Source organism: Raphanus sativus, chromosome 2 (assembly GCF_000801105.2).
Source record: "Raphanus sativus cultivar WK10039 chromosome 2, ASM80110v3, whole genome shotgun sequence".
NCBI classification, from domain to species: domain Eukaryota; kingdom Viridiplantae; phylum Streptophyta; class Magnoliopsida; order Brassicales; family Brassicaceae; genus Raphanus; species Raphanus sativus.
In genome coordinates this window covers 40,350,903-40,373,969 of record NC_079512.1, presented here as the reverse complement: position 1 = coordinate 40,373,969, position 23,067 = coordinate 40,350,903, and the positions used below count along the sequence as shown (strand labels likewise).

The 23,067-nt window shown below is 36.4% G+C and overlaps 3 protein-coding genes across 3 annotated transcripts; all 3 read left to right on the top strand.

The window, feature by feature from the left end:
• Positions 1-9,411: 9,411 nt before the first annotated feature.
• LOC108841988 (beta-galactosidase 3) lies at positions 9,412-13,939 on the top strand. Its single transcript, XM_018614777.2, has 17 exons — positions 9,412-9,721; positions 9,814-9,909; positions 10,016-10,128; positions 10,231-10,297; positions 10,387-10,479; positions 10,582-10,725; positions 10,806-10,894; positions 10,988-11,093; positions 11,172-11,259; positions 11,342-11,460; positions 11,545-11,709; positions 11,802-11,980; positions 12,074-12,183; positions 12,270-12,379; positions 12,485-12,709; positions 12,804-13,343; positions 13,439-13,939. Exons 1-17 carry the CDS (start codon positions 9,536-9,538, stop codon positions 13,577-13,579), a joined length of 2,571 nt encoding a protein of 856 aa, XP_018470279.2. The 5' UTR covers positions 9,412-9,535; the 3' UTR covers positions 13,580-13,939.
• Positions 13,940-14,690: 751 nt separating this feature from the next.
• Positions 14,691-18,479, top strand: LOC108841989 (protein MICRORCHIDIA 1). Its single transcript, XM_018614778.2, has 18 exons — positions 14,691-15,028; positions 15,106-15,180; positions 15,263-15,297; positions 15,388-15,466; positions 15,559-15,648; positions 15,736-15,811; positions 15,894-15,972; positions 16,106-16,234; positions 16,320-16,418; positions 16,510-16,617; positions 16,705-16,851; positions 16,964-17,056; positions 17,147-17,198; positions 17,297-17,408; positions 17,522-17,843; positions 17,927-17,997; positions 18,071-18,113; positions 18,184-18,479. Exons 1-18 carry the CDS (start codon positions 14,782-14,784, stop codon positions 18,280-18,282), a joined length of 1,956 nt encoding a protein of 651 aa, XP_018470280.1. The 5' UTR covers positions 14,691-14,781; the 3' UTR covers positions 18,283-18,479.
• Positions 18,480-18,524: 45 nt separating this feature from the next.
• On the top strand, positions 18,525-22,737 carry LOC108841990 (protein MICRORCHIDIA 2). The gene is made up of 18 exons (XM_018614779.2): positions 18,525-18,914; positions 18,992-19,066; positions 19,150-19,184; positions 19,269-19,347; positions 19,433-19,522; positions 19,642-19,717; positions 19,814-19,892; positions 19,978-20,106; positions 20,273-20,371; positions 20,518-20,622; positions 20,725-20,871; positions 21,039-21,131; positions 21,361-21,412; positions 21,512-21,623; positions 21,749-22,022; positions 22,098-22,168; positions 22,253-22,295; positions 22,368-22,737. The coding sequence occupies exons 1-18, from the start codon at positions 18,671-18,673 to the stop codon at positions 22,464-22,466; spliced, it is 1,902 nt and encodes a 633-aa protein (XP_018470281.1). The 5' UTR covers positions 18,525-18,670; the 3' UTR covers positions 22,467-22,737.
• Positions 22,738-23,067: the final 330 nt, after the last annotated feature.

The window sequence follows — 23,067 nt, the reverse complement described above, 5'->3', positions numbered from 1 at the left end:
ATTCGAAAAATATTATTCCCGCATGTGCGGGAAAAACACCTAGTATATATATATATATGTATGATTTTGTGTAAAATTATATAATTCCTATGCATGTCTCCGTTAAATTATCTATCTAGTTTTTGTTTTTTACTTTTAATTTTTTTTTGTCGGTACAAAATTTTGTTAGTTTTTTTTTTGCCATCTTGTATATTAATAATCAAAAGATATTTTACAATGGGCCCAAACCAACTCAAACAAACGATCAAAACCGAAAACCCACAAATTTGACAAACCGAGCTCAAGCCCAAAAAAAAGAAAAACTCAAGGCCCAAACTCCACCGCTCACCACACACCACACCACCTACGTGTCGCAACCTAAATCACGAAGGGACGCGTGTCGGCCGTTGAAGCTGCAACATCTCGAACCGCGAGAGCTCGTCGCCGGGGCCGGAAAACCGCTACATCACCGGAATTGCGAGATCACCAACTTCATCCCATACAGAGGTCGACGCTGAACCAATCGAAGACAAACCACCGGAAACACCGGGACGAGAATCACTACCGCCGAAACCACTTCTAACGACTGTATTAAAGGTATAGGTTTCGGCGATTTCACCAATGGCCCGAACTTCAGATAGCTACCATCGGAGACTCCGAGAACTCATCTGAATCCAGCCACCACCCACCGTAACAAGACACCATACTCTCAGCTCGAACACCATCCGTAAAAAGCAGAAGCCGGTGACCAATACCGAAGACGGAACTGTACAGCTCCAGAGTCAAGTGCCGGCGAACGACGGTGCGCAAACCACCGTTTCCCGGAATATCTAAAACGGACCACCACCGGAGAAAAAAGTGCATAGCTGTAAACTAAGAAAGAAAACACAAAACAGATAAGAAAAACTAAAGAAAGTTGTGGCTGGACCGTCGGCGGCTAAGATAGCCGGAATCGCCAGCCGGAGACGAAACTCAGACGGTGAAGGTTCTAGAGAGAAGGCAGAGGTTAAAACTAGAGAGAGAGAGGGATCCTACAAAATTTTGTTAGTTTCTTGTAATACAGGGTTGTTCATAATTAAAATAAATCCACCAAAAATAAATTTCTCGTCTCTTTCGATGATATGATGATGAATGATGATCATGAAATTGTGTTTACTTGAACCGACGGTGTGATATATATATCATATATTAACATGTATCATATAATAATATATATGTGATATTAAAAGAGTATAATTTGGTGGGTGATGAGAATAGACTGAAATTTATGGCGGCCATAGTAAGGACAATGCCATGCACGAAAGACGAAACATGTCCATGGGGAATACACGTGCATGTTATGTACGTCGACCCACCTTGTAACTATTTCCATTACTATCAACTTCGTGGAGCCTTTTATGTCTTCTTCGACACCGCCGATTTTGTCATTATTTTTATTTATTTGTGTTTACTCACGATGGACTTTTCGTTTCTTTGTGTTGTCGTGTAGCTGATCGATAAAGATAAATTTTTCAAATGTGAATACAAGCAAATTAATGATTCGTTATTTTAAGAAAATTAAGTGATATATATATATATATGTTATGAATGTTCTTTTCTCTTCATATCAAAATATGTGGTTTGATTTGAAAATGCAGATGTTAAAGTTTTCTCGCGTCAGTTTACTACAGAATTGTATTAGTTGGAGTAAATGTGTTCTCACTCAATGTACTCAATTATGAAGAGAGAAGAAATCAAACTAAACTAGTTTCTTAAAGTTAACACATACCATGTAAATAAATTAACTAATAAGATTAAAATCATGCTCTAAAAAGGAGAATACAGTTATGTGTTTTCAACTGGAAAAGGAAAAACATGAGAATGCATCAATGATTCAATAGGAATATCGGCATATGAAGGAGCGGCATAGTGTGATAAGCCTGAATTTGTGGTGGGCCAATATATTTCACCTATAGGCCAATATTAGTCTACATCCGGCCCAAAATTTCCAACGTTAAATTCTAACCCGTTTTCGCTCCCGATCCCCTTCCCCTAGTCTATATTTGAGAAGTAATTTTGACATGTGTCATCACCATATTAATTTTGAAAGAAAAATTATGACATGACACACCAATATTGATGACATGGCTTAAAATAAATTATGACATGGATATTTACATTTAGTGTTGATTTATATTTAAGATAATTTTTAAAAAATATGGTAATAACTTAAAGATAATTATGACATATTCACATTTAATATTGATTTATATTTAAGGTAAGCTTTTAAAATATGGCAATAATTTATATATCATAATTAATATAACAATAAATAATAAATTAAATAGAAATATAATAATAATTAAAATTTCGAAATATTATTTAGCTATATTTTTATAAGTATATATTTTTTATTACTAAAAACAATTCTTCAAAATACTATGCATTTTTAAATAGGGGAATTTTCAAAAATACCACTTTCAAAGTACCATTATTCATCTTTACCACCACTAAAGACACATTTTCAAAAATACCTTATTTATTAAAATGGCAAAGACTCTTATATCTTTGTTTTTATATGCTTTTCAAAATTCTAATCCCAAATTCTAAATCCTAAACCTCAAATTCTAAACCCTAAACCCAAAATCTTCAACTCTAAACCCTAAACCCTAAACTATATACCCTAAATTCAATATCCTAAACCCTAAACCCTAAAATCTAAACTATAAACCCTAAATCCTCAACTCTAAACCCTAAACTATATACCTTAAACCCTAAAACATCAAATCTAAACCCTAAATCCTAAACCTTCAAATCTAAACCCTTCATTAAAAGTAGTGGTAAAAGTAGTTAGTGCAAACATGAAAAGTGGTACTATGAAAATGGTATTTTTGGCAATTTCTCTTTTAAAAAATATATAATTTTCTTTAAATAGTGACATAGACATTTACATTTATTATTGATTTGTATTTTTAGTAAATTTTAAAATATGGTACTCATAGATCATCATTAATTTAGCAATAAATAATATAATGTTATAAATAGAAATATAATATTATTTTGGATTTTTCAAAAGTTAATTATATTTTATAATTATTATTAGTAAAACAATTCTTCAAAATTATACAGTTTTTAAATGTAATTTTCTAATCCAATACTATTAGTTTATTTTTAATATCCATAAATTTTAGAAAATTATTTAGTTTTATGTTTTGATAATTATACACTTAACAAAATTTTCTCTTACATTTACAAAATTTGACTGAATATTTTTTAGAAAAAGATATACATATATATTACTAAAATACATTGAATAAAAATATTTTTTTTAATCTTAAAGTTTTACATATGATTAAATTAAAATTATATATTGTAAGGAAATAATAAAATCAAAATTAACAAAATAAAAAATTAATAAAATTTGTATTTTAAAATAAATTATCTTTTAAAACTTTTATTTCTGCACATGGTGCAGGAAAACACCTAATTACTTTAGGAACTCGCAGCCTCAACAAACTAAATAATGCACAGTTTATGATAATTGACAAATATAATATTATAAATACACATTTCCTAGACGTAAAAAAAAATACACATTTCTTTGTAATTAGAGCATTTCCAATCCATTCCATATTTTACTGCAAAATAGAGTAGAAAATAAAGTGGTGAACAAAAAAAACTCATGCTCCATAAAATAGAGCGGAAAATGAAGTGGTAAACAAAAAAAATCCATTACTTCGTATATGGAGTAATCGTTTTTTCTTTTTTATTACTTCATTTTCCACTTCATTTTACAGTAAAATATAGAGTGGAGTTGAAGATGCTTTTATAGCCGTAAAAAAGAATTAGATTTTTTCAGTTTTAACCTAACTAACATAAAATATTTGTGTATAACATTAATTTTTTCTACAATGTATAAACATTTGGATGGCAGACGGCCTCCACCAAATAGGCAAATGATGATTAGCAACGAAAAATGTTCAATGTTGTGAAGTAATAAATTTATATTAAGCAAATTTCATTTGTTAAACCAAGTAATAATGGTGAACGTTAATTTATTAAGATATCTCTTTGCAAAATCGATATAGGTAAAGAGGCTATTATTGCTACGTGCTTGTATATGTCTCTTTGCATAGTCAACTAGACCATCGGTCTCGATTACTATGTTCAACGGCATGGTCAGTCTGTATCATTTTTTCTCGTGGCCAAACAACAAATGTTATAGATAATGTTAAATAATTATGTATGTTTGATTACGGAATCACAGGCGAAATTTTATAATACATAATGGCTTCCGATTCCGTTAAATTATATAAATGTTCGGTATTATAATGATTCCACTAAGCTCATAAACACAAGTCTCCTTTATGACCGTTATTATATCATTTCATGCAAAGCCTTTTGTCTAACAAAGATGAATTACCAATCTATAGGTGTTAGTGTTATTATAGCATACTACTAATTGTGTTGGACTTCATAAAACTGGCAATAAATTATGAAGTTTTACACTTACGTATTTTTTAGGCTTAACTGACTAATCAAGCTATATACCCATTACCATTGATCAAAGAAACATTATATAGCTTAGATTAATCTCGAAGTAGGTACTTTTCATGCAACTGGTTTTGCATTCCCAAATATGAGGGACACTACAGTCATGCCACTATCAACATTTAATGTAATGTTTTCCATGAAACACAAATTACTTCTTTTTGGTGTGTGTGGGGGTATATATCTATTTATGATTGACTCCAAAACATGTGAAGTACTAGATGATGAATTCTTATTTTTGAAGCAATGTGTGGTAGCATTGTAAATTTACTAGCTCCATCTAAAAATATCTCCATCAAGTTTGTATATCGGTTTCCTTATTTTGCATGTACTAGCTAGTGGTCAGAAAATGTTGTTGTGATTGTATTAATTACGAATATGTCAAAATATTTAATCGGAAGATTGTAATTTACACGACAAGTTCGTTATAAAAAGTTTAGTTTCAATCAACAACAGTAAAAACTTAATCATTAATTGATCGAGATGATGATGATGAGCTCAACGGACAACGGTAGATTCTTTGATAACGGTAATTAGGAGTAGTAATCTACAACATGTCTCATATGCTAAGCCATTATTATGTTTGTAGTTCATGATTAATAATTCCTGTTCTTCCATAATGTTGTAAAGGGTTGGCTTTGTGTTGGTTTAAAGTTTTTTCTTTCTATAGTGGAAAAGTTAGATAAGAAAAAAAAGGTTTAAAGCAACCATCAAAAGTTACATAAACGAAAAAAGCGACATGAAAAGGATAGCAACGAAGAGTCAAAGGCGCGAAGGCTAACGAACGACTAACGTGGCGCCATATCAAGTGTCAGGATCCGACCTAGATTCCATTCCTCTTTACCCTCGGCGTCAGTGATTATAAGTTTTTTTTCTTTTTCTATTACGTTAGTGAAAATTGTACAAGTTTAGAATAAATCAATACATATTGTGTTTTCTATCGGCTATATCTTTAAAGCTTTTGTCTGGACGGCGCATCTTTCAAGGTTTTGTGACGTCTTCTCCGTTTTCGGCTTCGCACCCTTTCGATGGTGGTCTGGCTCTGACTCTGGGAAGCGTTGGGTCGTTTACCAACGGCTTCTCCGGTTTGTGATTCTGGGAGGAGTGGCTCTCTCAGCATCTCCATCTCCGGTTATAGGTTTCCCAGAAGGTGGTGGCGTTTTTCATTATCGCTACCGTCGTTTTGTTTTCGGTTTTATACTGATTTTGCTGATCTACGACTAAGTGCTTCAACCGATACTCTGCCTCTCGATGTGACTTTGACGCTGCATGCTGTATGTTGGTGATCGAGGATCGATGGTAGGCGGTTTTAATCCATGATGAAAGCGCTGATCTTGTTTGGGGATGACGGCTCGTTGTTGAGCTTTGGATTCAGGGTTCCGTTGGTTGTGATTGTCCCGGTTCCGGCGCCGACAGAGAGAAGTCGTGGCGTTGATTCGGAAGCCGGAGAAGGATGGATGACGCGTAGTAGATCTGATTGTCACGTGCCAAGCAAGTTTGATCACCCTCTGTGTTGGGTTCTTTGGGCTTTTAAATTGGGCCAGTGGGTTGGTGACCCACTTTAATGGGTTTGCGGGTGACCCTCTAAGACCTGTTGTATCAGTCCTTCTTTGTTGGACTTTTTAAATGTTTGTACTTTTGGCCTTTGGCCTTTTAATATAATACTAAGACGCAAAAAAAAAAAGAATAAATCAATACATATGGTTGTAAAGTATACAACAACACAACATTGTGTATCTATTCGAAGGATAGTAAAGGTGATGCTTCAAGATATGGGAGTATGTAAATCTAACACTACATAGGTCGATGTTACAACGCACAAGAATGAAAATTAACTTTATTTGTCTTGGGAACAAGCGAAGGATCGGAACTCCGACAGACGAATCTTATTTTGGTGAGAGGCGTGTGAGGTGTCTCTTCTAACAAATAGTAATACATAGTAGAATGAGAAAATATAACAGCTCACAGTAATGGAGTCCCACTAACGGAGTGAGGAATCTTATGGTTTCACGAAGGTTCGAAGCCAATGAGAGGTGGTTCATTTTCAATAACTGGTCAGGAAAAGGACAAGAACTCACGCGAGACACATGCACCGAAGCTTTTCCCACGTGCCAGCGAGTTCGTCTCCGTTCACAGATGACAGAACCACAACAGGTAGGGTAGGACCTTAAAGCACCATCCTCCTACACCTAAACAAACCGACATTTGAGTTTTTACATGTAGTTACTAATTTGCTTTTGTTATTTTTTTCAATACGGTATTTCCCAAACATATAACTAAGAGCGGTGAGATAGTTAATAGTTTTAATATTGGAAATGTTATGAAACAAAGTTCTAGAGGTTTGTGTTTTATCCCTTGTTAAAATGATAACTACTAGGGTTGGTGATTTTCTGACCGAAATTCAACCACCACCCAACATAAAACATGATAATGTGATTGAATAACCTTACTTTTAGAACGTAAAACATGGTAATAGAGAGTTAATATGTCATCAAAAATCATATTTTAATCAGTGTTCTTTTTGTAACTGATATTTTAATCAGTGTTTGATATATACCTTAACTTGTTCTTTTTGAGGTGCAATTTAAATAGATTCAAAAGTAAATTTAATTCAACATATCATCACTACATGCTCACCTAGATAAAATTATTTTAAGTTGCCATTGATTAAGTTACTAGAGATGTTGAGAGAAGATTAAATCAAATTTGATGTAATATAGACGAGGTTATGTTTATTTGTTTGTATAAATGTATATAGCCGAGTCTGTATCTATTTGTTTGTATAAAATCCCAATTGTAACACAGTATAAAACAATGGATTAAACACAAACATAATCAAAATTGAATCACAAAAATATATGGTTCTGCAGCAAAGAAGTGGGCCTGCCGTATAGTTTAGGCAAAGCGTAATGCGACTTTGTGCCGGATTGGCCCACTCTTTTTATGCCCTCCCTTTTCCTCCGTCAGTCCGTCTTCTCTCCGCACTTCACGCCTTCTAAGTCTTAGTCTAATCTAGGGTTTAACACAAATCCTTAATCCCTCCAAAATTTTATTAATAATTATCCCGTGGAGACACTACCAAAAGCTGGAAATCTCGACAATAAGATTTATTTGATCTATTAAAATTAAATTCAGATAAATTATTAGTTAAGCTCAGACTTTGTTTTTTTTTTTGTTTTTTTTTTTGTGAAAACTCAGACTTTGTTTTGACCGCTAAGGTCCACTAATAGATTCGTACGAATTGAAATTTCTTCTAGTCGCTAGCCATTTGTCGCATTATGATTAAATAGTCTACTAACTAGTAAAACTAATACTATTAAAAATCAACAATCTCATAATAAATTTTAGTTTTTTTCCCCCGACAATAAGAAAAGCTGGTTGATTCTATCGAATCACATCTGATTACAAATCTGACCAAACTCAAAAACTATTATCTTATATTGAAATAAGTTTTTTTTGGAATATACAAAAGAGTTTGCTTAAGTGAAAGTTATATGTCGGACCGTACGTTCTTGGAGAGTTCTATTGATCGAACATTTTGTAAGTTCCATATATACCCCTAGCAGACTATGAAATCACGAGTAAAACCCATTAACGCAAGTCTGCTTGTCGGTGTCGGTGGATGGTACTAGCGTAAAAATGATATTGGGGGTGTAAAACTGGAATATGAACCATCCATTACAAGAGAGCAGCACATTCACATGTTTGAGTGATTTAAATAAAGTTATTTTTTCAGAGTTACTTACTGTCTTACTGCTAAACCCTTGATTAAGGAAGCATCTATTAATTAAATCCCAAGTGGGTTTGATGGATTTGAACTCTCACCAGATCCAAGAACCCAAGTGATCTAGTAACTGATCTTCAAGGAAGTTTACAGAAAAAAGGAAGCTGTATAATAGTACTAATAAATGCAACATAATTTTAGAAGGTAATCAAAGGATTCAACCAGCTGTAGTGTTAAATACTTAAATCCTTCAGTTTGATGGTATTAAAACGAATGAACAATATGCTGTCAAAAGCCGTATGTTTTAAGTAACAAAGCTTCGATTATTTTCTTATGTTTTTTTTTTGAAGATTATTTTCTTATGTTTCGTATTAAAGTTTGGAGTTTCTGTTATAGCGTTCACGAAATAATTACTTCTATTTAAAAAACTAAACAGTTTGTACTTAAAACACAAACATGCACTTTTCAAGTTCATCTATACATTTTTTTCCATCATAAACCCTTGGTTGAAAACCATTAGTATTAAACAAGAAATATTTCCTCATGCTCAAACCTGAACAACTTATTATAAACATGTTTAACTGGTGTATATAAACCATTTTTCCCGATAAAAACTACATACGTTATTCAGACACGACAAAAGCTGAAGAAAAGTCCATATACAGACGCTACAAAACTACAAAATCAAAATTTGGAACAATGTTAATGGTGAATTTATTATTATGCTAAAGCTGTAAATGACAGGGACACACTGTGAAACGAAAGTGGAAGACACATGTACGATGTGAATCCATTTCGACGACTAATCAATATAAACACTTCTTCACTAAAATGAACTAAAGTACTTTCCGTACTCTATAATTTTGTTCTTCCTTAATATGACTTTAAACATCTACTCCACAACAATATTCACATTTATATATTAACCTAAGCAATACAGGAAAAAATAGACACGAAGAAAAAGCTTAGCGTGATTAGCTGCTTTAAATCAATCACAAGACTTCTTTTTTTTTCTTTTTGATATCTTATTTTAATTTTGATGTTAATAAAACAAATAAATAAATAAAAGAAAAGAGTAAAAAATGGTGGGAAAGCGTCGGTAGGTCACGGCCACGTAGTGGTGATGCCAATAGACACTTGTGAAGTGCAATAAAACCCCTTCGTCCTCTCTTCTTTCTCCTTCGTCTTCTTCCTCTTTACTCCTCTCTATCTCTCTCCTTAAACCCAGAAGAAGAAGTGTAACACTTCCTCTTCTTCTCCTCTTCTATACGTGTAGTCAGTCTCCTGAAGGAAGAAGGTTAAATGCAGAGTATGGGAACTGGTGATACTTCTCCACGACTGATTCTCTGGCTGTGCTTAGGGTTTTTAATTCTAGGCGTTGGTTTTGTTCAATGCGGCGTTACTTATGACCGTAAAGCACTTCTCATCAACGGGCAGAGACGAATCCTCTTCTCTGGCTCTATACATTACCCTCGAAGCACACCTGATGTAAGATTTCTAAAAATCCAAACTTTGACTCTCTGTTTCTTACATTTGATCAAAAGTTGTGAACCTTTTTGGTTGTTGTTGTTGTGGTTTAGATGTGGGAAGGTTTGATTCAGAAGGCGAAAGATGGAGGCGTTGATGTGATTGAGACTTATGTTTTCTGGAATCTCCATGAGCCTTCTCCTGGCAAAGTAACTCACTTTCTTTTCTTTTTTTTTGTTTAGTCTTCAGTTCTGTTCCTAGTTCTACGTTATGTTGTGTCTTTTTTTTTTTTGACAATTACTTGTTCCTTTTCAGTACGATTTTGATGGGAGAAATGATTTGGTGAGATTCGTGAAGACGATACACAAAGCTGGTCTATATGCTCATCTTCGAATTGGGCCTTATGTTTGTGCTGAGTGGAACTTCGGGTAACAACAACCATAGTTCCTCTGACCTTTTGTCTTGTCTCTTCAGATTCAGTTGCCTCTAGATTTGTCTCTCGTTTCTAAAGTTTTAGTTTTTTTGAACAGAGGATTCCCTGTTTGGCTGAAGTATGTTCCTGGAATCAGCTTCAGAACAGATAACGAGCCTTTCAAGGTCTCTTTTTTTTTTTTTTAGTTTCAATTGTTCATTTTTCCACTTTATTAGAATGTGAATATTAATCTTCTTGGGGGGTAACGTTGCAGAGAGCTATGCAAGGATTCACTGAGAGAATAGTTGAGCTGATGAAGAGTGAGAACTTGTATGAGTCCCAGGGTGGTCCCATTATCCTTTCTCAGGTTAATACTATGATTAGTGTAATCATGCAGTTATGTTTCTTCTTTAGGATCTATGTGATTTAATTTAGAAAGGTGTCATCTTTTTTTATTGTGAATGTTTAGATTGAGAATGAGTATGGAAGACAAGGGCAGTTATTGGGAGCAGAAGGTCACAACTACATGACATGGGCTGCTAAAATGGCTGTAGCAACTGAGACTGGTGTCCCCTGGGTGATGTGCAAAGAAGGCGATGCCCCTGACCCTGTGGTTAGTTTCTTGTTCGCAGCATAAACTCAAAACTAAGGTGGCTTTGGGTATTGACACACTCGTTGGTATTTTGGTGACAGATAAACACATGCAACGGTTTCTACTGTGATTCATTTGCTCCCAACAAGCCATACAAGCCATTAATATGGACAGAGGCATGGAGTGGCTGGTACAGATTACTCATTTTCTTTTACTTCATATGTATATACATGAACTTATCATCTTCTAATTTGATAATCTTTGAACTGATATGTATCTTAAGGTTCACTGAGTTTGGTGGGCCAATGCACCATAGACCAGTTCAGGATCTGGCGTTTGCTGTTGCACGTTTCATACAAAAAGGAGGATCCTTTGTTAACTATTACATGGTATGTATACAATTAAACCGCTTAATTAAACGTCGGTTTAAGATCTGGTTTCCTAAAAGCAATCTTTCTTTGTAACAGTATCATGGAGGAACTAACTTTGGAAGAACAGCCGGAGGTCCATTTGTCACTACCAGCTATGATTATGATGCCCCCATTGATGAATATGGTATAAAACATATCCCTCCACATTAATTATAATACAAGGTTAATGCAATGCTTAGTATACTAATTGATTGATTGTTAAATAGGTTTAATCAGGGAACCTAAATATGGTCATCTAAAGGAGCTACACAGAGCTGTCAAGATGTGTGAAAAATCTCTGGTTTCAACTGATCCTGTTGTTACATCTCTAGGAAACAAGCAACAGGTTTGAATGGATTTAATTTGATAGTGTTATGGTTTGGTTTTAGCTGTGGAAACTTGTTTTGATTTTTTTTTTTTTTTTCCACAGGCTCATGTGTACTCTTCAGAATCAGGAGATTGTTCAGCTTTCCTTGCAAACTATGACACAGAATCAGCAGCAAGAGTATTGTTCAACAACGTTCATTATAACTTACCTCCTTGGTCCATCAGCATTCTTCCTGATTGTAGAAACGCAGTCTTCAATACTGCAAAGGTAAAGTGTGTTATATGACTGTTCTGCAACTAGGAACTGTGGTTTCATCAGATTACTTTTGTGATTGAATTTCTCTTTTGATTGATATTCAGGTTGGAGTTCAAACATCACAGATGGAAATGTTGCCGACAAACGCACCGAACTTCCAGTGGCAGAGTTACTTGGAAGATCTTTCTTCTCTAGATGACAGATCCACATTCACCACTCAAGGCCTCTTGGAGCAGATCAATGTCACCCGTGACACTAGCGATTATCTTTGGTATATGACCAGGTAAAATTAAAATTAAAACAAAAAAAATTTCCATAGCTTCAATATTGTTGCTCAGAACTTTGCTGAAACCAAAGATTTTGAATTTGTATGTAGTGTTGATATTGGCGAAACTGAATCATTCCTGCATGGAGGAGAGCTACCAACTCTCATTATCCAGTCCACAGGCCATGCCGTGCATATCTTTGTCAATGGACAGCTTTCAGGTATGATACTTTGAATAGTTTTACCTCATTAACTTCCATTTAGAGAGTTTCTGATATGCAAACTTCAATACATATATAAACTGCAGGTTCTGCGTTTGGAACAAGGCAAAACAGGAGATTCACTTATAGGGGAAAGGTCAATCTACGTTCTGGAACTAACAGAATTGCTTTGCTGAGTGTTGCTGTTGGATTGCCAGTTAGTATTCTTTTTCTTTTTCTCATATGCTGCTTAATTTGTTTTTATTTTGTTTGTTTATCTCTTTTATACTGATGATCCCTTTTGTTTTCTCAAAATTTGAAGAATGTGGGTGGACACTTCGAGTCATGGAATACTGGAATCTTGGGACCAGTGGCACTGCATGGTTTGTCTCAAGGGAAACGTGATTTGTCATGGCAAAAATGGACTTACCAGGTGGGATTAAAAGGAGAAGCTATGAATCTTGCATATCCAACCAACACTCCCTCTAACGGGTGGATGGATGCCTCCTTAATTGTACAAAAGCCTCAGCCTTTGACATGGCACAAGGTATTTCGATTGAATCAAACACAACTCCATAAAGCTTTTTCTAACTTTAGAAACGGAGCTAATGGTGTGAATACTTCTTTTGTGTGTGTTTCAGACCTACTTTGATGCACCTGAAGGAAACGAGCCGCTTGCTTTGGACATGGAAGGAATGGGAAAAGGTCAGATATGGGTGAACGGTGAGAGCATTGGGAGATACTGGACAGCCTTTGCCACTGGTGACTGTGGTCATTGCAGCTACACAGGAACATACAAACCGAACAAGTGCCTATCCGGCTGTGGTCAGCCTACACAGAGATACTACCATGTCCCCAGATCATGGCTAAAACCGAGCCAGAACCTGTTGGTGATATTCGAGGAGCTTGGAGGAAACCCATCAGCTGTTTCTTTGGTCAAAAGATCGGTCTCTGGAGTCTGTGCTGAAGTCTCTGAATACCATCCCAATATCAAGAACTGGCAAATCGAAAGCTATGGGAAAGGACAAACGTTTCGTAGACCCAAAGTTCATTTGAAATGTAGTCCTGGTCAAGCTATTTCAGCTATCAAGTTTGCTAGCTTTGGGACTCCTTTAGGAAAATGTGGGAGTTACCAGCAAGGAGAGTGTCACGCAGCTACCTCATACGCTATCTTAGAGAGGGTAAGAATGATAAAAGAATCTTTACTTAAGATAAAACTGCAGTCACACTCTTTTTTTTTTTTTTTAAAACTGTTCTGTGTTTTTGTTACTTGCAGAAGTGTGTAGGGAAAGCGAGATGTGCAGTGACGATATCCAACAGTAACTTCGGGAAAGATCCGTGTCCGAATGTGTTGAAACGGCTGACTGTTGAAGCGGTATGTTCCCCTGAGACATCTGTAACCAGTTGGAAGCCTTAAAAGATGATCATTGAGCTCTTTTGACTACAAAAAATGTATAACCAAACAATACAAAGAGGGGGAGAGAGATGTAAGCTGTGTGTGCATGTGTGTGTTTAGTTTGAACAGAAGACTTTGTTGGCTTAGAGTAGTTTTCAGTTAGGTAAGAGAGAAAGTCTGTAGAGAGTTGTGATGGGTCTCGGGCAATTCCGGGTCTTATCAAAAAACGTTCTGCCCACTGGTCATCACCGACCATTTTAACCGGTTGTGGAGACCGGATTTGTTGGGGGCTGAATGAAGTTGGTTTAATGTTTGGTTCTGAGTTTGTCTTTGTAATCAACAAGTGAAGGTTCATGTTGGGAGAAAGATCTTATTGTGTGACTCATTTGTTTCAAACGCTGTCGTTTCACTTTTCTAATCTAGTTTTTTTTTATCGGATTTATTATACTATTAGAAACAATGAGAAATATTATATAGACGATATTACAATTGAACATTCTACCTGAGATTCGAACTCCAAACTTAGGTGTAAAAATCTTTAAACCTTGACCACCGTGATCAAGATTTAAAATCTTGACCATTATCAATAACACTTACTTTAATAAAGTAATGTAATGATTTTAAGAATTCAATGAATACATGTAGTATTTTCAAAATCTTGTTTTATGAGTTAAAATATCAAGAATTTAACTATCAATAACAATTACTTTAATAGATGTATAGAATCATTAAAATTTAAACTTTTTGAATAACAAATGATTTTCTATAGAATTAGAAAATCAATAAACCAATAACACACGATTTTAACGAAAATGTGATAATCTATAAACTAATAACACTAGACTTGAAAATTCTAAGAATTATTATAAATTTAATCTCCACTAACACCCCTTTATACACGATAGAAAAAAGGTCACCCAACATATGGACAATAACCGATAATATCATCAATTTTTTTTTTTGATCAAATTGATAATATCATCAATAGTAACCGATAATATCATCAATAGTATTGAAAAAAAACACAAAAAAAAGAATCATCAATAACAACTCGCCTTGCTGTTTTCATATTTAAAGCTTAAACCACTCTCTAGTTTAATATCAGATAAAAACAACGCGCGTTTCATTGAGAAATAGTGAAACAACAGTCACTCTCGTTTTCCTTCTTTTTTAAGCGGGTCGTGGTCAACCCAAGTTCAATTTCCATAAACCCATTGCATCATATGGCGAAACGTACAGTTGCTGACGTCGTCGTCGTTCTCAGTGACAGTGACGACGAACACAACGGAGTAGTACTACGACGAGGAGGAGCATTTCGGAGCAGATCGGCGTCACTGATGGAGAATCGGCAAGTTAGAAGTGCGATCGTCGACGCGACGGCGACTCCTCGAGAAACCCTAGAATGCCGGAGCTTCTGGAAAGCGGGAGAAAACTTTGTGATCCCGAAGGCTGTTACTCCTACAGCTCCAGGTCATCTCTCTTTCTCTATCGCACACACGAATTATGGTGTTTGATGATGAGATGATGGTGAGGTGAGTGTTTGACAGGTATGGTTGAGCATGCTCGTGTTCATCCCAAGTTCCTTCACTCTAATGCCACGTCACACAAATGGGCCTTTGGAGGTAAAAGCTAAGTTAATGGAGAACATTTGCTACAATTCAACGTTACAGTGGTGTTGAGAATTTGTTTATTTTCTCTTTGCAGCAATCGCAGAGCTACTTGATAATGCTGTTGACGAGGTATGCTTGTGGGAAGGAAATGATTCTGTTTTGCTCATTGTGATTGTGAGTGAATTTTATCTTTATGTAATTGATTTTTTTTTTTTTCAGATACAGAACGGTGCTACTTTTGTCAAGATCGATAAGGTTGATATTGCCAAAGATAACTCACCAGCTTTAGTTTTCCAAGGTACATTATTAGCCTAATGTGTGATGCGTTTGCTTAACCTTGGGTTTGGATGTTGTTGGTGACATCATGTATCTTTTCTTTTTCATTTGAAGATGATGGAGCCGGGATGGATCCTGATGGGATTAGAAAATGTATGAGCTTAGGCTACTCATCAAAGAAGTCTAACACAACGATTGGACAGTGTAAGTTGTTATAAATTTGTGATAAAGGGCGCTCAGATTGTGTTGTTATTTCAGGTCTCTAACCATAGTTTCACCTTTTGTGTACAGATGGAAATGGTTTCAAGACAAGTACCATGAGACTCGGAGCTGATGCCATCGTTTTTACTCGCTCAACTCGTGGAGGGTATTTGATATAATCTCTTTGCACTTTGGTGTATGCTCTTTTTTTAATCTTGTCATATTTTTTTTATCTTTCTCTGTTTTAGCAAATCAACCCAGAGCATCGGCCTTCTGTCTTACACGTTCCTTAGGCGAACTGGTCAGGATGATGTGATTGTTCCTATGGTAAAGTCCTCTGCATATGTAGCTTTTTGTTTTCATGCCTGAAATAAGTAGTTCCCTACAAAGTTTGGTAGCTAAAAAAAGATGCAACTACTGCAGTTTGATCTCAATTGATGTTATTGTATCTGCAATGCAGATTGATATTGATATATCCAGCGATCTGCCCCAACCAATTATTTATGGCACTCCCGAAGATTGGTCTACCAACCTTAACATTCTTCTCAAGTGGTCTCCGTTTTCAACAGAGGATGAACTTTTGCAGCAGGTTCGTTCCTCCCAAAGACGGTCCAGCGTGTGTATTTAATGTGGTCCATTTCTTAATTCTCTTATTTTCTTTTTCCACCTACCAGTTCGAGGATATTGGAACACATGGAACAAAAGTAATGATATACAACTTGTGGCTTAATGATGAAGGAATATATGAGCTGAGTTTTGACGAGGAAGATGAGGTACTTACACTTTCTTTCAGTGATCAGGTATTTTGCAGAAATTGGGTGTTAAATGTATTTAATATTTCTTCTTTTGTACTTGGTGTAATAGGACATACGGCTCCGAGATCAAAATGCCCTCGACAGGAAACGGGTTTACGGTACTGTGACATTAGAACTAAGATCTCATATTTCTTACCGCTTTCGACATTCTCTAAAGGTAATTCTTCTGAATATCCTCTTACTATTTGTTTTCTTCCTGTTGCACAGGGATGTCTAAAGACTGACTTGTTTTTTTAATCCTTAGGCTTACATATCCATGTTGTATCTCAAAAAGTTCAAAAACTTCAAAATTATGCTTCGGGGAATCCCTGTGGAGCAATTCAACATTGCTGATGAACTTAGATATCCTGAGACTATAATGTACAAACCCCATGCAGCTGCAGTGGACTATGTAATACAAACTAAGGCTTCCCTTTTCTCTTTTTCTCTACTCGCTGATTTCATTTCATGCTGTGTCTCCATTGAACTGTGAGAGAAAAAGCCATTAAGCTTCCTTGTTACAGGCTGCCACTGAAATTAAAGTTGGATTCGTCAAGGAGGCACCTAAACTTCCAGTATGTGGTTTCAATGTCTATCACAAAAACCGTCTCATCATGGTACGCTTTTGATATAGCAGATGGCGTAATTTGTTAGCTTCCGCTTTTGTATATGGTTTGATTAAGTGAGATCTCCTTGCACCATTACAGCCTTTCTGGAAAGTCACACTGGGCGGTTCGTGTAACGGAAACGGTGTTGTCGGTATATTTATCATTTCCTTGATGAACAATGCATAGAATACGCTTTGCTTGTGGGAAAGACCTCGTGGAGAGACTCATTAACCAAAACCTCTTCTCCAGGAGTTCTTGAAGCAAACTTCATAGAACCTGCTCACGATAAGCAAGATTTTGAGAGGTCTTCTCTATTCCAGCGGCTAGAGGCGAGGTTGAGAAGGATTATCCTGGATTACTGGTCTCTTCTTCTTCCTCTTTGCATCCTTCTCAAATCATCTCATGTTATTTTGGTTCCAGACCGCAATATCTTTGTTTTGATTATTTATTTCTTTTTACTATGGACTAAAACAGGAAAAGCCGCAGCGAGGCTGTTGGATACCATCCTCACTTCCGTGCACCTAAGTCGAGGAGGACAGCAACACCTGATCAACCGCCTAGTGACGATACATTCAACCCTTCACCTTTGCCTTCTGATAAAATTAGTCAAGGTGGTCCGGTAATACGTGAAATCAGTCTTAGTAAAGGCACTTCTAGCCGTACAGTTGCTCTTCCACCGCCACATATGAGAAATTTCACGGGTGTAAGAAGTAACTTCCAACCCGTGCAGCCTAACCATCAACCTGTGCAGCCTAACCATCAACCTCTGCAGCTTAATCCTCAACCTGCAGCTACCGTAAGTGAATTTCATTTAGTTTTCTTAAGATGTTAGGTAAGTAAATAAATAAATAAAAGAGTAAAGTGAACAAATGTTCCCAGGAATCTGGAGACAACCTCGGTGGCAAGTCAGCATATAAGCTAAGCGAGGAGAACATACAACTGTTCATGGAGTAAGTATATATTTACTCATACCGTGGAAAAGTAACTCAATTTTTAGTTTCACCTATGTTCATTCTTCAACAGGTGCGAGGAATATGCAAAGAAAGAGACTGAAATGGAACAGACGGTAAGTTTCATTCCGCAGTGTAAACATATGTTTGTTACATTGGTTTTTAACGTGGATGCAAATGAAACAGGTAAGAAACTTAGAGAAGGAACTGGAAGAAGCGAAAAGTAAATGTGCACTACTTGCTCTGCTTGTCAATGCTAAGAAGATGGAGATTGAACAAGTTTAGATAACACGTTAACACTCTCTACTCTCTAGAATCTGAAGAAACCCAACTTTTATTTAGATCTTTTGGTATGTTAATATGTTGTGCACGCTCCCAGCAACAATAAGACCGATAGCTGGGAAATAGGCTTTTTAACGTTGTTGGACTATATGGCCCATATGCTTATCTACACGATAAAGGCTTGACTTGTTGTGGTTAAAGCCCAGACCAACGCGTTGTCTCATGTAAAGACAATTAGACGTCACGCTGTTTTATTTAATACCACCACTCGTATTGTTAACAACGACACGTTGGCTCATGTGAAAACAGTTAGACATTACGCTGTTTTATTTCTTTTCTTCTCAATAGCATCGAGTCCAATTCGCTCGTCGCTTTCCCGTCCTCGTCGGAGATGTCTCCCAACGCGAAAACTGTAGTCGCCGCCGATGTGGTGCATTTAGACAGTGACGACGAAGATGACGTAGGAGGAGGAGGAGGAGGAAGAGGAAGAGGATTGTCTCTAATTGAAAATCCGCAAATTCCAAGTACAAGCGCTGATGCGACGGTGGCTCCACTGGAAACCCTAGAGTGCCGGAGCTTCTGGAAGGCCGGAGAAAGCTTTGTGACGCCGAATGCTGTTTCCCAGGCTGCTCCAGGTAACTAACTACTCACTTTGACACAACGCAATACTACGATCATGGTTTTTTTTTATGGAAATTGAAAAATTCGACAGGTATGCTTGAGCATGCTCGTGTTCATCCCAAGTTTCTTCACTCTAATGCCACGTCACACAAATGGGCCTTTGGAGGTAAATTCTAATATTTTGACTCCAAGCGAATCAATTAGATAAAGTAATCATTTTTTAAAAAAGAAAATTGTATCGTAATGCAGCCATAGCTGAACTACTTGACAATGCTGTTGATGAGGTATGCCTGAGGAACAAATGCTTATGTTAGCTTTTACTTTTTTTTTTAGTGAATTGGTTTAATGTTTGACTTGCTTTTTCTCAGATACAAAACGGTGCCACCTTTGTTAAGATCGATAAGATTGATATTGTGAAGAACAATTCTCCAGCTTTAGTTTTCCAAGGTACATTGTGCTTTGAATTGCCTAATCTGAGGCTTTTGGATGTTGTGTGAATCACATGCTCTTTCTTTCTTTTTTTCACTTGAAGATGATGGCGCTGGGATGGATCCCAATGGGATCAGAAAATGCATGAGCTTAGGCTACTCATCAAAGAAGTCTAATACAACTATTGGACAGTGTAAGTTTTTTTTATAAATTTGTGGAAAAAGACGCTGAACTTCTTTCTAGTTAGGTTAGGTAGGTGGTTACTAGAAGTGATTAGATCTCTAAGCAGAGTTTAACCTTTTTTGTGTGTAGATGGAAATGGTTTCAAGACAAGTACCATGAGACTTGGAGCTGATGCCATTGTTTTTAGTCGCTCAACTCGTTCAGGGTATTATTGATATATCTGGTGCATATACGCTCTTGAGTCTTTGGGGTACGCTCTGGCTTGAACCTTCTTTTTTTTGTATCTTTTATCTGTTTTTAGGAAAGCTACTCAAAGCGTCGGCCTTCTGTCCTACACATTCCTTAGAAGAACTGGTCAAGATGATGTCATTGTTCCTATGGTAAAATCCTCAGCCTTTTGTAGATTTTGTTGTCATGCCTGCAACTATTCTCTGTTCTAAAACCGATATTCTATATGCAATACAGATTGATATTGATATATCCAAGGGGAGACCAGAACCAATTATCTATGGATCTTCAGAAGATTGGTCTACCAACCTTGACATTCTTCTCAAATGGTCTCCGTTTTCAACAAAGGACGAGCTTTTGCAACAGGTTGTTTCTTTTGAAAGTTAGTTTAGGAATATTACATTGCATGACTGTTCTTCCTTGATTGGTGTCCTATTCTGCTTTTTTTACCCTACATTGATTCTGAAAACTCTGATTCCGCGTAATGCTATCTGTTGTATTAATTCGTGTGCATTCATCTTTCGTCCACCAGTTTGATGGTATAGGAACGCATGGGACAAAAGTAATTATCTACAACTTGTGGCTTAATGATGAAGGAATCTATGAGCTGAGTTTTGACGACGACGATGAGGTGACACAGAGTATTCCTTTAAATGATATGTACTCGATGAGATATCTGTTCAGGCCTCAGGGGTGTCTTATTAGATCGGGTCCTATACAGACGACAAGCTTCAACTTTTATGGCACTTTAAATTATTTCCTTTGATTTGCGTGTAGGACATCCGGCTCCGAGATGAAAGTGTCCATGATGGAAAACGGGTGCACCCTAAAGAACTGGAACGGAGATCTCATATTTCGTACCGCTTACGTTACTCTCTGAGGGTAGTTTCCGGAATATCATATCTTCTTCTTTTCTATATAATAATGTATCATCATATTTCCAAGAATGTCCGAAGACTTACTTTGTTAGTTCTTCATCTTCAGGCTTATGCTTCATTGTTATATCTGGAAAAGTTCAAAAATTTCAAAATTATACTTCGGGGAATCCCAGTGAAGCAGTTCAACATTGCTGATGAATTCAGATATCCTGAAATTATAAAGTACAGGCCCCAGATAGCTACAATTGAACAAGTAATATAGTTCTCTTTCTCTGGTTTTGTTACATGAACCTTTGGCTAGATTTTTTTCTTTTGCAATTGTTCCTTTGCATATAATGTTTGTGTTCTCATATGCAAACATTGATCTAATTTGTTAGGCTTAGGTTGGTGAAAAAACTCTACTAAGCTTTCTTGTTACAGGCTACCACTGAAATCAAAGTTGGATTTATTAAGGAGGCTCCCGCCCTTGCAGTTTGCGGTTTCAATGTCTATCACAAAAACCGTCTTATCCGGGTACGTTTTCCTATATACCTGTCAATTCCATGATCTAGATCATCTTTAGAAGCAACTGTAGTAAGTTTATTACTCAACGCTTTTCAAGGAAACCAATCATCTGTTAGACTGTTACTAGAATGCAATGCTTGATAGAACATTAATAGATTGGTCTGCTATAATATTTTCCACTTAAGGGTCCTGCATTCATACAACTTGCATAAGCTGAGCTCTCTCTTGCACCTTACAGCCATTCTGGAAGGTCACGATGGACGGGTCAGCTTTAGGCAATGGTGTTGTAGGTAAATCTATTCATTTTTATTTGAAGTCTCGATTGAATATGTTCCGTTTTGAGTGAAAAACTTGGAGATGATACTCATTAACCAAAATCTGCTCCCCAGGAGTTCTTGAAGCAAACTTCATAGAGCCAGCTCATGATAAGCAGGATTTCGAGAGGTCTTCTTTATTCCAGCGGTTGGAAGCGAGGTTGAAGAAGATTGTCTACGATTACTGGTCTCTTCTTCCCCTCTCCAAAGCCCTAATCCAATCATGTCTCCGTATTTTTTTCCATTATGATATTACAAAGTGCAATATCTCTGTTTTGACTATTCCACTGCTTGTTCTGAAAAAAAAAACAGGACTAGCCACTGCCACGTTTTCGGATACAGGACTCCTCAAATGCCTGCAGATAAGTCGAAAAGGACACCGATACCTGATCAACCACCTACTGTCAATACATTCAATCCTTTTCCTTCGCATTCTCAAGGTAGTGGTCCAATAATACGCGAAATCAGTATTAGTAATGCCACTTCAGTCCGTACAGTTGCTGCCCCACCGCCACATATGAGAAATTCTACTGGTGTAAGAAATAACTTCCAACCCGTGGAGCTTAATCCTCAACCTGCAGTTACCGTAAGTGAATTTCATTTAGTTTTATTATACAAATTACAAAGTTTGATGAAAACAAACTGAAACAAATCTTCCCAGGATACTAGAAACAAGCTCGGTGGCAAGTCAGTGGAGGAGATAAGCCAAGAGAACATTCAACTCTTCATGAAGTATGTATATATTTAAAGTGAAAAAATTAGTTTCATATCTCTCTTAGGATCTCAGTCAATTTCGATGTGTTCCTTCTTGAACAGGTGCGAAGAGTATGGAAAGAAAGAGACTGAAATGGAACAGACCGTAAGTTTGAGATCTCGTAGTGTAAACATATGTTTGTTACATTAGTTTCTAACATGGACATAAATGAAACAGGTAAGGAACTTACAAAAGGAACTAGAAGAAGCTAAAAGTAAATGTGCACAACTTGCTATGCTTGTGGATGCGAAGAAGAAGGAGATGCAACAAGTTTAAGACTCTAGAATCTGAAGAACCCGAACTTGATTCAGTTATTAATTGCGGTGTTCGTGCATTTGCTTATAAGCATGTGCATATATGTATGTAGCATTTGCATCTGTCAGGAAACTGTTAGGGATCTAAGGTCAGGGAATAGTTCTATTTTTAGGTACAATAAGTTCTGATTGTATGAACCAACTCCTTTTCAAAGTTTAACTAGTCTTGTGAGGACTATGAAAGAAGTTGGTCCAGCGTGTTACATAAAGTAAGAATTTAATTTTGTTTTATAGAGTGGGGACTCTTGCAGAAGCCTAAGTTTTATCATTATGTATATTTTCTTAATTTAATTAAAATCCAGTGGACAGAAAATTTCATTAAATGAACAATGGAGAAGGTAAACATGCAGTGATCTTCTGTAGCCAATTTGCATCACAACTGGGATCAAATGGATATAAAGAGTGTGAAGTGAAGAAAAAAACACAATTTACATCATTACAATAATTATATGGACCGACCGACCAATCACTAACAGCGCATGGACCATAGTCAAAATTCAACATCCATTGCCCTATTAGGTTATTGAGTGAGCCAAGATCCCTAGCTCTTTTAACTTTATCTC

Excerpts from the sequence above, each read along its gene's own strand:
- LOC108841988 (XM_018614777.2), top strand. The coding sequence starts at position 9,536 with ATGCAGAGTATGGGAACTGGTGATACTTCTCCACGACTGATTCTCTGG. Across the intron at positions 11,710-11,801 it reads CAGTCTTCAATACTGCAAAG|GTTGGAGTTCAAACATCACA; the intron begins GTAAAGTGTGTT and ends ATTGATATTCAG. Across the intron at positions 12,710-12,803 it reads AGCCTTTGACATGGCACAAG|ACCTACTTTGATGCACCTGA; the intron begins GTATTTCGATTG and ends TGTGTGTTTCAG.
- LOC108841989 (XM_018614778.2), top strand. The coding sequence starts at position 14,782 with ATGGCGAAACGTACAGTTGCTGACGTCGTCGTCGTTCTCAGTGACAGT. Across the intron at positions 15,467-15,558 it reads ACCAGCTTTAGTTTTCCAAG|ATGATGGAGCCGGGATGGAT; the intron begins GTACATTATTAG and ends TTTCATTTGAAG. Across the intron at positions 18,114-18,183 it reads AGACTGAAATGGAACAGACG|GTAAGAAACTTAGAGAAGGA; the intron begins GTAAGTTTCATT and ends CAAATGAAACAG.
- LOC108841990 (XM_018614779.2), top strand. The coding sequence starts at position 18,671 with ATGTCTCCCAACGCGAAAACTGTAGTCGCCGCCGATGTGGTGCATTTA. Across the intron at positions 19,718-19,813 it reads AGTCGCTCAACTCGTTCAGG|GAAAGCTACTCAAAGCGTCG; the intron begins GTATTATTGATA and ends ATCTGTTTTTAG. Across the intron at positions 22,169-22,252 it reads AACATTCAACTCTTCATGAA|GTGCGAAGAGTATGGAAAGA; the intron begins GTATGTATATAT and ends CTTCTTGAACAG.